Below are 13312 nucleotides of genomic sequence, written 5' to 3' on the forward strand. Positions count from 1 at the left end.
TGATTTAAAAACATCCTAAATGGAGGTCTTAACTCCTGACCAAAATGTTAAAATTTCCATATCAGAGTTTCAAGGTTTACAATATGTACCATAATTCAAAACTTAAACAGCACAACCATCAATTATCTTTACTTGTATGTAGAAAAAATCATTTAACACACATCATAAGATGAGTGAACTTCAAAAATTAATGTCATAAGGTGATTAAATTGCAACTCTACAATTAAGATAAAAAAAATCAAAACAAAAAAGTCACAATGCTATTAAAATAAAGAGGAAATGTACATCTAGCCAAGTATCAAAGGGAATTTTCTGATATATACTTACTTGGTTGAGGAGCAAGAGGATTGTAGGTTGGTGGCTGGATAGTCTGGTTGGTACCTGGAACTGGAGTTACACAGTCTGGCAATGGACAACATGGGTCTTGTGGGTTGTACTTCAGCTTACATGTTGGTGGTATATTGGTCATATCTGAACATCTGTAAAATGATATTATCGATAATTAGTACTGATCTAATCTTTATATCAATCATTAAGAAACACTGACAACCTACATGTTTGGACCACCTACATGCAGACTCATCTAAAAAAATCAAAATGGCCAAACATGTTTTTAAAATGTTTGACAGTGTCATTTTCCTCCTTTGATAGTGTTTAACATTACCATTCTCCTCCTTGGATAGTGTTTAACATTACCATTCTCCTCCAAGGATAGTGTTTACCACTGTCATTCTCCTCATTGGTTAGTGTTTAACAGTGTCATTCTCCTCTTTGGTTAGTGTTTAACATTACCATTCTCCTCCTTGGTTAGTGTTTAACAGTGTCATTCTCCTCCTTGGTTAGTGTTTAACATTACCATTCTCCTCCTTTGTTAGTGTTTAACAGTGTCATTCTCCTCCTTGGTCAGTGTTTAACATTACCATTCTCCTCCTTGGTTAGTGTTTAACATTACCATTCTCCTCCTTGGTTAGTTTTTAACATTACCAAATATAAGAAAGAAACTATTTCTGTTTACATATACACTTGTAAAGTTTTCTCATTGCATCCATGTGTAATTACATAGCAATCCACCAATGAGGTTTGTCTCACAGGAAAAAATGCAACATATGTTTTCATATGTTTTAAAACATATGGATACATATGCTTAGGACCAAAATTGGAATAAATAGTTTTGTACCTATAAAAAACACATGGAAATAGTTTTTTGCCAAAGCTATACGAAACCCATATTCTTATAACTCATTAAGGCCTATGGATAATATATATTTCACATATGATTTATATTTTTTTATAAGTTAATTTGTTTGTCAAACAAATTTATTTTTCACGGTGGTGCTTTATAGATGAAAAACATATGTATTTCAAGTTTTTTTTTCAAACATACAAAAAACATATATTGCAATTATTCCTGTGTACCAAGGTATCACTTATGCAGTCCTCTCTTGGTATAACCATACTGACATGCGCAGTAACACAACCATCTTGCCATGACACCATTCATACCTTGGAATACATTTGTGAAGTCCTCTCTTGGCATCCTCACACTGACATGTATATTTACATCCATCCTGCCATTTCTGGCCTTGTTGGTAGAAGTTTCCATTATAGATACACACCTCTGTAAAATGAAGTAAATAATAATCAGTTCTAATAAAAACCAGGCAAAACTACATTGATATGTGGCTATCATCCCTGAATAGATCAATAAACCAGGCAAAACTACATTGATATGTGACTATCATCCCTGGATAAATCAATATTTTACTGTTTTTAGTTCACTCCATCAGTGCTATGTTCCTAAGTGATCCATTACTGTAAACCTAATTATTTTTGCAGTGTACTAATTTTTTCTATTTTTGCAGTAGACAGAAAATCATGAAAAATAGTGCACACTAAAGTCATTTTTACACTATATAACACTAATCATTTTTTTAAACCATGAAAAATTGATAAACCCATAAATATGTTCATTTTAAAGAGTCCATTGAAACTTGCAACCACAACAATTAATGTTAACAGTATATTCAAATGCTTCATTGATTACTTTATATTTGTTTCATTGATTATTTTATATTTGCTTCATTGATTATTTTATATTTGTTTCATTGATTATTTTATATTTGCTTCATTGATTATTTTATGTTTTAACAGTTTCAATGCTTTTTCATAATGTCTTTTCAAGTTTTTAGACAAGGTTTTACAAGAAAATGTATAAAAATATGTTTTCCTTACTGCAAAAAGATAAATAAAGGAATTGAAGTTAACTTGCTCATACTCTCCTAACCCTAACTATGTTATTTTTTGTAATCTTCCTTTCTTTAATGTATAGCTCTGATGGACATTTTTCTGTGTTATGTATTTTTACTTTTAAGAAGCTACTTGTTTCAGAAAACACGACTCATAAATACATAAAATCATGAACAGTTTCTATACTTTTATCATCATATAAAAGTGATAAGTCATTGCAAGTTATACCTCTGGAAAAGATAAGTACCTAGCCTTTTTCAACATTTATATGTAACTTTCACATATTACAGAAATCATTTCAAGTTATCAAATTGTTTTTGGAAATCTTAATCACCATTCCTTTGGAGCATTTATACAGTGACTGATTGACATACACTGGATGCATAACATAGCAACAGACCTGCTATCGACTAGTTGGAGAGTAAAAATACAGACATTGTTAATTGAATAGTTGGAGAGTAAAAATACAGACCTTTTTAATTGACTGGTTTGAACGTAAAAGCACAGACCCTATCTATTGATTTGTTGGAGGGTAAAAGCACAGACTTTGTTTATTGACTTGTTAGACAGTAAAAACACAACTCCTGTAAAAATGCTGACCCTTTTAATTGACTTGTCGGAGGGACCAAATTAATTGACTTGTCGGAGGGACCAAATTAATTGACTTGTCGGAGGGACCAAATGAATTGACTTATTTGATGGAAGAAACACAACCTAGTTAATGCAATGTTTGGTAGAAGATCAGAACCTGTTAATTAACTAATTAGTTTGTAGAAACACAAACACTAGGCCTGTAAATTGACTCTCAAATGATTCTATGAAAGAAATATAGACCAATTTGTTAGTGAAATGGTTGATAGACACATAGATCCTGTTAATGGTATAGTTGATAGTCCTAACTCCTAGCTAAGAGCTTAGATTGTTGATAGAAATAGTCTTACCTGGTTGTGGTGGTGGTGTAACAGTGCCTCCAGTAAACATGTTACCAGGGCCAAATGTCAAGTAAACTTGGGGTTGAGGTGGGTTGGTTCCAGATATTACTGGTGGGTTTGTGTACTGTGATGGACATTGCGGTTTCTTACAACATTCTGGATCAGATGGATCTGGGATCATGATACAATTTGGCTGGGTATCGTACTGTGGACATCTATAAAAGGATTAACATCATTTAAAAATTAAAAACAGTGTGAAACAGGCAGCAATAACTAGTACTTAATTATGTGAAAATGACATCAACAACAATTAATTTAAAAACTTAAAAAATCAATTGGTTGATTTTCATGACATCAAAAAGTAAATTAGGAAGTGAGGAAAAAAAAACACCCAAGAACCTTTGGTCCCAGTACACTAAGAATGGACCAACAGAAAACACTCAGAAGTCTACAAGCCCATATATGAAAACATCAATGATTCTAAAAGCCCATTCCATAAAATATAGACATAGGGGAATTACAAGAACTCAGTTGTCTACAAGATCATTACATAAACAACGGAGAATGGGAAACACCAGGGAGTTTACAAGCTTGTTTCATGAAATATTGATATGAGAAGTACAGATGAGTCTATTAACATGATTAAGACAGTGAAAAGGCATAACCAATTATTTAAAAATTTAGTTGGATTTCCTGACCTTGAAGAGCATTGGTAAACTCCAGTCATTCCATTAGTACAGACACATTTCATGTCACAGCCATCATACCATGCTTGTCCTTGTGTGTAAGTTCTACCCTTGTAAGTACAAACTTCTACAAAAACAATAAATATATAACTAAACCTTGCCCTAGATTACATAATTGTTGGCAAAGATTGACCTTGTCAGAAAGGTAAAGAACACACAAAGTTTTAACCAATGGTTATATAGGTAAGATAGGTAATATCCTGACAGGGGTTCTCTGTCTAAAAATGATGGATCTCAACTGGAAGGATTTAGCTGCTTTTGAAACATTACTGAAAAAAAGTATTGCACTTTGAATCCCTACCAAGGTTATTAATATATTATTAATCAACTTATTATATGTTATCCTCATGAATCGTGATGACACAGTTTAAGGGCTGGGTAGAGCCAATATCTTGATCCAATAACGATAGATTTATGCATCTTAAAGTAAGGACAGACATTTTTACCTGATGGGTTTGGCAGGAATGGGATAAGTGTAGTTGGTTGTGGTCCTGGTGTTATGTGTTGACCTGCAGTTGGAACTGGCCCTCCTGGTTTGGGGGTAGGAGTATATGTAACTGGGTTTGGTGCAGGTGTATTGGGACAACTTGGTACACGACAGCATGGATCATTGACATCAGTCACCATAATACAACCAGCTGGTAATTGTGGGAATTTAGCACATCTGTAAATTACACATTATTGATGAGCTGTTATCATTTTTAGAAATGTCAATTTAGAGCAAATAGTATTGGGATTGCACATAACACAAGTATCATTACCCTACTGTTAATTCACTTCACTTTGTAAGAAATTTAATGGTCCAATTCAAAATTTCACATTTCCAGTTCCGTCCTCATAAACAATGTTGCACTGTCGTAGCATACTCATAAACTATGTCTTAACCAATTAGGAATGTCATAAACAATAGAAATCAAACAATGTAATACAATGCTGAAAGATCTGAATCAGTCCAAAGGAGAATTAAGAATTAAAAGTACATTGTACTTGACAAATTCTTGTAATATTTGAATCAACATGTATTACTGATGATTTTCTTCACATGAAAAGCATACTGCCTGCCTAACATTATAGCTGTAAAACCTGGATGATTGTTACCTAGCTATGTCATTAAATCTTATGTGAATTATGGTGGAAAAAAACTCACAAGTCCATCCATGAAATATTATTTAAAATAATATTTGAATTGAAGAAATGGCATTCATATACTTCTTAATTGTCAGTAATTCAAGGCATCAATTGCAATTTCATCATCAAAGGGAAATATCATTTTCCAATGTCACTCAACGGTAACTTGAACTGGCCTATCTGCATCCTCTTACACTTCCAAGTCAAACAGACTGTCAATCTGACTTCAATGGACCATTAACTATGTGCAAACATTGTCAAATCTGAGTCTGATTCATAATTGTTCAATTATACTTGATTCTTACAGATTCAAATACTTATGTCATATAAACAATTACTGTTTAGAATACACATTAAAAAACATTTGGGGGGATCTTTATATGTTATATTTTCACATAACTATATTCTCTCTGTATACAGATGTGTATTTTTTTTTTTTTTGCTTTTAGAAAACCATATATTCATAATCTCACTAAAATGATAACTCTTGCAAAGTGCCAAATTCAGACACAAGCTATTAAAGTGCAATAACCAAGTAACAAACTAAGACCTGTTATATGGTCTTAAACCATTACTGATTAGAAATAAAAGTGAAATTTGTAGGTTTTTTTGACATGCAAGAATCACCTCCTCTCTGATGTTTATAAAGACTGGCATTTAATATCATATCCTATACCATCACTTCAGCTTGTGTTTCTCCAAAAAATCAGAGTATTTAGATATCATTTAGATTGATATATAAGTACAAAAAGAACATTCGTTGACATTCCTAGATATATCACTTGAAAATTTTGAAATGATGTGGATGTTAGAACTATCAACTTTGCAAACCAAAGTTTTGGACATTCCCTCTGCAGGATTCAAACTTGCAGCACTGTGAAAAAAAAGCCTTTCACAGTAACTTGATATTAATAATTGGTAAATTACAGAAATTTGCTCTCTTCCAAAGTATTCCTAATTTTCAGAGGCCTATATGTATACTGTAAACATATATATAGTGTCTACTTCATAATCAACGCACTTGCTCTACTGTCTGCTGGAAATATGACCGTAAGTTTTATTTTTGTTTTGAAAGTCTTAGTACTTTTGGAGTGGACTGGAGCATATAGGTATCTGAAAATAATTTATAGTTTTGTTGTTTGTTTATATTCCATTTTGTTCTCATTGGGATAGGATTTATATAGGCAATATCCGTTATCCAATACCCTTTTGATTTATTTCAATAAATAGTTTGAAATGAAATGTAATGAATAGAGTGGTTCACATTCTGAGACAGATATACAGATATTTAGAAGCATTAGATAAAGAGAGGATATGTTATTGATAAGTTATTGAAAATGTCTAACCTTTCTGTGCATTGATAAACACCAGACATTCCATCAACACAGACACAGTTGTAATCACACCCATCTCTCCATTTTTGGCCAGTAGAGTATCGTACACCCTTATATTCACAATACTCTGTAATATGAACAAAAAAGCTAACCATTATTATTATAGTTAATCAAATCATTAATACACAATTACATATATGACACTTCAGTTTGTTTCACATCATCATTTCCTTAAAGATGTTCATTGGTTGTCTTCAGCCATTTTTGTTGGATCTTCAGATGCCTCTGGTTTTATCCATTCTACTTTTCTTTTGATAATTTCATTTTACACACCTCCAAACCATAATAAGGAAATTTTTCTGAAATCTTTTTTATTTTCTGAGTGACTTTAATAGATAAAATTTACTAAGACAAAACCTAAGGAGAAACTAGAAAAATTACTCCTTTTCCAGCCAAAATTTCAAATGCTTATATCTCAAAATGAATACAATGACCCATCTCTTTTTTCTACTTATATTGTTCTGACATGAAAGAACTTAAAAAGATTTCACAACTCTTTGGAATTCTTGTTACCATTAAATAGATCAGAAAACATCTATACGGTACCAGACAGCCCAGTTTTATAATTGAATTTGATTAGTAAAAAGCCTTATGATTGGATGGTTCTCAGTGAACAAACCAGGTTATTTTATATGATCTGGTTTGCTACAATGAAGTCATTATTGTTTATTTGTCAACATTCTGAGTCTCACAAGTCAAAGAGTAATCAAGGGAACCAAGGCCATAGCGGTAATCAAAAGAATGTAATCCAGGGACAAAGACCAGAAATGGAAAACAGACATACACAACAAAGAACATAAAGTAATTAAAATCATACATAAAAAGTAACAAAAGTGAATGAGCAACTCGGACTCCACTAAAAACTGGGAGCATGGACCAGGTGCACCAGTAGGGTAAGTCAAACTAATGGTTTGATACTGAAGCTTTCATTTTCCTATATTAGTTTGTAGCATTTTATTAAATGCATTTTTTGCTAACCCTCCTCCTTTAGAAGGGAGACTCCCTTTTTTCGGTTAATCTCCCTCTTTGAGAAAGCCTCCCACTCAGAAGACACAAATCTCCCTCTTAGCAGAAAAAAAAAGTATGTTCTAAATGGCTTATTAAATTAATATAAATACAATGTATATGTAACATAATAAACACTGAGAAACAATCAACCAATAATTGATCCTTTGTTGTTTTAATTATTCAGATTTTGATCAGAAACCCCCCGGTAGATTAACGAGATTATCAAAGATTTTATATCTTTGTCTTATCTTTGTACATGGATTTCAGACATAACTTTAACAAAGAGAAAATTGGCAAAATCGAAAGTAAATATACAGTAAAAAAAGAATTGTAACAGTAAAATCCATATTGAAATAGAAGAATTCCGCTCAAAAGGGATTTCTAGCAAAACTATCTTTATTTCTGTGAAAAAGGTTATCATGCTAAATATCCCTCTTAAAAAAACTGAAAAGAGGGATATTTATCTCTTTGAGCATTAAAAAGGTTAACAGGTATGAAAATGATACTTTAATAAACAATAATTGTATTATTTTGCATTTCAAATAATCCAAAATAAAATAATGTTTTGATAATGAATCAATTCTAATATTTGGATTTAAAGATATCAGAAATTAACATTCCTAGAATGTTTTTTAAACTTGTTAATTATTATCCAGCAACTATACAATTATACCTGAATTTTAACAACAAAACTATGATAATTATAATGAACTGAAAATTGAAACCAAAATATTTAACATACAAGTATGTTCTTTTTTAATGAAGACTGGCTGTACTTAGTTTTTCATAATTTTCTCACTCAGCACAGATCTAATATTTCTAGAGGCCTTTAGACTTACTTGATGGTTCAGGAGTAAATGGGCTATTTGGACTTGGAGATGGTCTTCCTCCTTGAATCACTCCATAGTTTGGCAATGGATTGACTGGATATTTAGGAGTAGGTGCAGGTGTTGGTGCTCCAGTGTATGGAGTAGGTGCAGCTGTTGGTGCTCCAGTGTATGGTGTTGGTGAAGGAGTTGGTGGTCCATGGTATGGTGTTGGACTTCCAGTATAAGGTATAGGACTGACTGTGTATTGTGGTTTTGGAGATGGACAGACTGGTATTTGACAGCAAGGATCATTAGGATCTGTCTGAGATGTACAACCAACAGGAAGGTTGGGATATGTTGGACATCTGCAATCAGTTCAAAGGTCATTATGGTAACTATTTTTAAAATTCATATTTATTTTTTTAAGAATAATAATGAGAACTACAGATAGGCTGAAAATGTGGCAAGCTAAAGTACTACCATTCTATAATTCTTATAAGACTTTTGAAGAATATATTTACAATAGAAAAAAACAAAACAAGAATTCTGTGACTGATGGCTCACTAGTAATGTTCCTATTTTCAATCATGATATCAGGAAAATAAACAAAGTCCTTGACAATCAGAAGGTGTTGTCAAATTTTTCAGAAAATGGATACCAGTGGATGGCATAGCTGCCGGAAGAATGGGTAAAATTTTAAGCTGCTGCGATGAGTACCGTAATTACTGAAATGTTCAACATAAAAAATAGTTATGGACAGACACACTGACAAGGATAAAACATTAAACCACCCTCTCCATTGGAGTGGGGGTATAAAACAGTAAACCACCCTCTCTATTGGAGCGGGGGTATAAAACAGTAAACCACCCTCTCCATTGAAGCAGGGGTATAAAAATTGAAATTGAAATAGCATCAATCATTGGTGGGTACAGTAGATAACAGTCGATTCATATGATAATCATATGACAATTATATGGTGATCGATTCATATAATGATCACATGGTGCTCAATTCATATGATAATCATATGGTAATTAACATATGGTAGTCATATGCTTATCATATGATTCTCATATGCTAATTTTGGGCTGAAAACATATGACAATCATATGTTTGTGAAAAACATGATTATCATACGACAATCAAGCGATTATCATATGTAAACTGAAAAATATGCTTATTGCATGGTGCTCAATTTATATGATAATCATATGATACAAAGCATATGATTCCCATGTATGGCACATTTACCTGTGTATGATGATGTCTGTGTAGTTAGTACCTTCTAGAATTCACATGTTTTTACATTTTGTTTTTGGATTTTGTCTCTGTATTTATTCAATGCTTGACCACTGTTTGTTGGCTTTAAAGATTATGAATTTGCTCGTGTTTTTATTAAAAGATCTAAGTCTTTGACTTACCTATCATAACAAGTGTAATAGTTATTAGTAGCATCATCACATCTACATTTCTTTTGACAGCCTTGGTCCCAGGTCTGACCCTGCTTATACAATACTCCATAGTAAACACAGAAAGCTGAAAACATTAAAACCTTTTTTTATTAATTTAAATGGATTTGTTTGATTTTGGAGGTTTAATCTATTTTTGAATTTATTTATTCAAAATGTCTTGAGAAATTTACACAGTGTCAAGTATATAGACAATTTTTAACATTTTATAATTCAGGATTAAAATTTGGTTTTAAAAACCTATTTCATGGCTTACCATATTTATCAAAAGGTTTTGAAGATATAATGAATAAAGAATTCTGTAAAGTTGAAAAATAAATTATCAGTTTTTCTCTGTCATACAGTAGCTATTGTTAAAGCAGCTCAAGCCCATATATAAACTGGCAGGCATAAACAATTGTACCAGTAATAAAATATTACATAAATAGTGGCAATATTTTGTCAAAGCCGTCGTCAAGCTGACTGTCAAATCTTAATAATAGAGAGAAACAGAAAAACAGGGAGTAATGCTCACTAACTTGATCCCCCATCCCAAATCAGAGAAAATGAACATTTTGACCTAAAATATGTCAAAATAGAAATATTTCATGAACATTATGTGAAAGTTTCATTAAATTTCATTCAGTGGTGTAGGAGGAGTAAGGAATAAAAGATGGGTAACCCTTCTGTGAAACAAAAAGAAAGTTAGGATGGAAGACTGGATATCCCTATATACCCCAATTCAAAAGTGGAATAAATACATATAGATTCCCCTTCAATCTCAAGGGGATAACAAAAGTTCGCCACTTGAAAGTTAAAATGATAGATTTCAACCCATGAGCTTCAGGGAGTTGCTTAAATCTAAAATTTAACTATTGAGAGTGTAGAAATCTTCTTATCCTCAAAAGCACTATTTCTCTCATGAAAATTATAAAATACTTGGAAATCTAAAATTGCAGAAAACCCTCCAAGAAATTTAATCTGCAAGAAAGTAATGTGCATTTTTAATCACTGGCTTAGAGCATGAGAAAATAAATCATACAGTAGAACTCACCAGGAGGAGTAGGAGATGGTTTAGGTGTAGTTTGTCCTAATATAAAAGGTGCTGGTGTTGTGCTTGGTGCCAGTGGGTTGAATGTAGGAGGAGTTGTTGGGGGAACAAATGGCACATAGGGTGTAGTCTTGTCAGGGCTACACACCACACTCTTACAACAGAAGTCTTTGGGGTCCTGTACAAGGGAACAGCCACCTGGAAGATTGGCTGGCCATGATGGACATCTAAAATCAAAAACAATACCTGTACAAATGTTGAAAATGGCAATTTTAATATGATAAAGCATCTAAATTAGATAATGTATACTTAAACTTTTGAAAGTTGAGATATACTGTTTAAAGAATGGTAAAAAGCATATAGGAATGATATAACTATACCTCTCACTGCAAGTGTAGTGACCAGTCATGCCATCTTCACATATACAATTATAATCACATCCATCTTGCCATCTCTGTCCTGTCTTGTATTGAACACCCTTGTATACACAGTAGTCTGTAAATATTGAAACAGAGAAATGTTATTAAATATCTCCACCAAACTAGCCTTAAGACTACTTTGTGAAAAGGTCATGGGCCATTGGCCCAAAAAAAAAATGCAAAATGATCCAAATAGATAGCATGGCATGGGTCAATGGCCCAAATTGTGTATAAAAATGATGCATTATTTATATTATTGGCCCACTGGTATATTTGTGATCCCTCTTTTCTTGTCAAAAGAATTTTCAGATAAAGGAACTATATGATAATTTCTGAACTAGAAAAAAAAAGATAGAAAACCAGGTCTAATGACAAAAGAATAATGGCCACATAAATAATCATTATATTACATACTTGGTTTTGGCATTGGTGTCGGTGGTTTTACATTAGTGCCTGGAGTTGGAGCGTAGGTTAATCCAGGACCTGGAATAAGTTGTGGTGGTAATGTTTCACCAGGTCTAGGTGTTGGGGACTGGGTGTAAACAAATTCTGGGGTTGGTGTTACAGTACCATAACCTGTGACCTTTCCAGTTGGAGCTGTTAAATATACTGGGGAGCCTGATGGTCCAGGAGTTTGGTTTGGTGGAATACATGAAGGAATCTGTGAAAAATGGAAATGTCCCTCAATAGATCAGCTATCAGTTATTTGAAACAAAATAATGGTCTGATTCAGAACTTTATCTTCCAACCTCATGAACAGCATTGATTTGTTGCTGCATCATCATAAGGTATTATTATATTATATAAAGGTTGAGGTACATTAATGGGATAAATTGGTCCCATTATTTGCATGAAAAATGATGTTTAAATCACAGCAAACTTTAACTCCCTGAGCAAAAGTTCAAAACCTAAAGTTTAAATGCCTATATTTAAGACTTAACTGTACAGCACATTTATGCCATAATTACTGATCAAAATAGCCGGTTTTTATAAATTTTACTAAACCAATAAATAAATTACCCATTCCACATGAAATACAAGTGTCTGTCCAACTGTAGACCCAAGTGATATGTTGGATATTTTGAAACATTTTTGTCTATTTTATCAGAGTTCCTAACGACTGGGTGGGTCTGTTGGCCCAGGCATCACAAATTAGAATAAATGATCGATTTCTCACCAAATTTCAGATATTTTTTTTTTAAAAACTTGAGTTTTTCACTACATTTGATTTGTCATTATTCCAAAAAAAAAACATCTAAAAAATTCTAATATGGTAATGTTGTTTTACTGCATTAAGTCCCCTCTAGTAGGGGGCAAAAAAACACTCCATACTGTACCATTTCCTTTCAAATGACACAAAACAACTCCTAACATAACATTTGACAATAATACAATAAATATGTAATATATAATTAGCAACAGCCTTAGATGTAGGCAAAACCAAGACTGAAGGAATAAAACAAATCATCCCTTATTGCAAACACCTACATCCATTATTTGTCAGATACAGAAAAGTTAATTTAAAGAGATAAAAATTAAAATTAAATATATTTCATGCGAAGTTCAAGTCCTGATACAAACTGTATCTCACAAATGACATTCTATCTAAACTATGTTTATTAAACTGTTGATGTCATGGTGTTTCAAAAAAATCTACAAAGCATCACTTTGACATTAACTGGATTTGGAGACCATTTTTCTAGTGATGGTCTTAAACCATACCTGACAACATTGCGGGTCTTTAGGATCTGGCACCATGGTACATCCTTGAGATGGAGCATACGTTGTACACCTCTGTCGACATCGGATGTAACCTGTCATTCCATTCTCACATACACAGATCTTATCACAGCCATCATACCATTGCTGTCCCTGTGTGTATGGTACACCTTTGTATACACATACTTCTAAAACAGGAAATCATTGAAACTTTTTGTATTGGTGTGTAGTCTAGATTTTTTTGGAATATTTTATTTTTTCAATTAGGGCCAGGTGAGCTTAACATTAAGTTCAGCAAAGCAAAGAAACCCAAAAAATTAATTTCCTAGAAATGAAATAAGGGTCACACTTAGAGTCTGAGAACCCTTATGTGCACCAAGTACATAAAATGGTAAAAGAAAAAAAAATAAA

At 32.6% G+C, this 13312-nt stretch overlaps 1 protein-coding gene across 2 annotated transcripts in view; it reads right to left on the minus strand.

The window, feature by feature from the left end:
* LOC148616380 (uncharacterized) overlaps window positions 1–13312 on the minus strand; it is a 75997-nt gene that overhangs the window by 33848 nt on the left and 28837 nt on the right. For both annotated transcript variants that reach the window (XM_088583359.1, XM_088583360.1), the window contains exons 37-48: window positions 12905–13089; window positions 11597–11843; window positions 11144–11258; window positions 10767–10990; window positions 9686–9800; window positions 8295–8629; window positions 6400–6514; window positions 4372–4589; window positions 3878–3992; window positions 3189–3394; window positions 1504–1618; window positions 328–479 (exon numbers count right to left, since the gene is read on the minus strand). In XM_088583359.1, the coding sequence (XP_088439485.1) occupies window positions 328–479; window positions 1504–1618; window positions 3189–3394; window positions 3878–3992; window positions 4372–4589; window positions 6400–6514; window positions 8295–8629; window positions 9686–9800; window positions 10767–10990; window positions 11144–11258; window positions 11597–11843; window positions 12905–13089 (2142 nt within the window). The remainder of the gene's footprint in view (window positions 1–327; window positions 480–1503; window positions 1619–3188; window positions 3395–3877; window positions 3993–4371; window positions 4590–6399; window positions 6515–8294; window positions 8630–9685; window positions 9801–10766; window positions 10991–11143; window positions 11259–11596; window positions 11844–12904; window positions 13090–13312) is intronic.

The sequence above is a fragment of the Perna viridis genome, chromosome 5, assembly GCF_037379345.1.
Source record: "Perna viridis isolate PV_CMFRI_1.1 ecotype Kerala chromosome 5, ASM3737934v1, whole genome shotgun sequence".
Taxonomy (NCBI): Eukaryota; Metazoa; Mollusca; class Bivalvia; order Mytilida; family Mytilidae; genus Perna; species Perna viridis.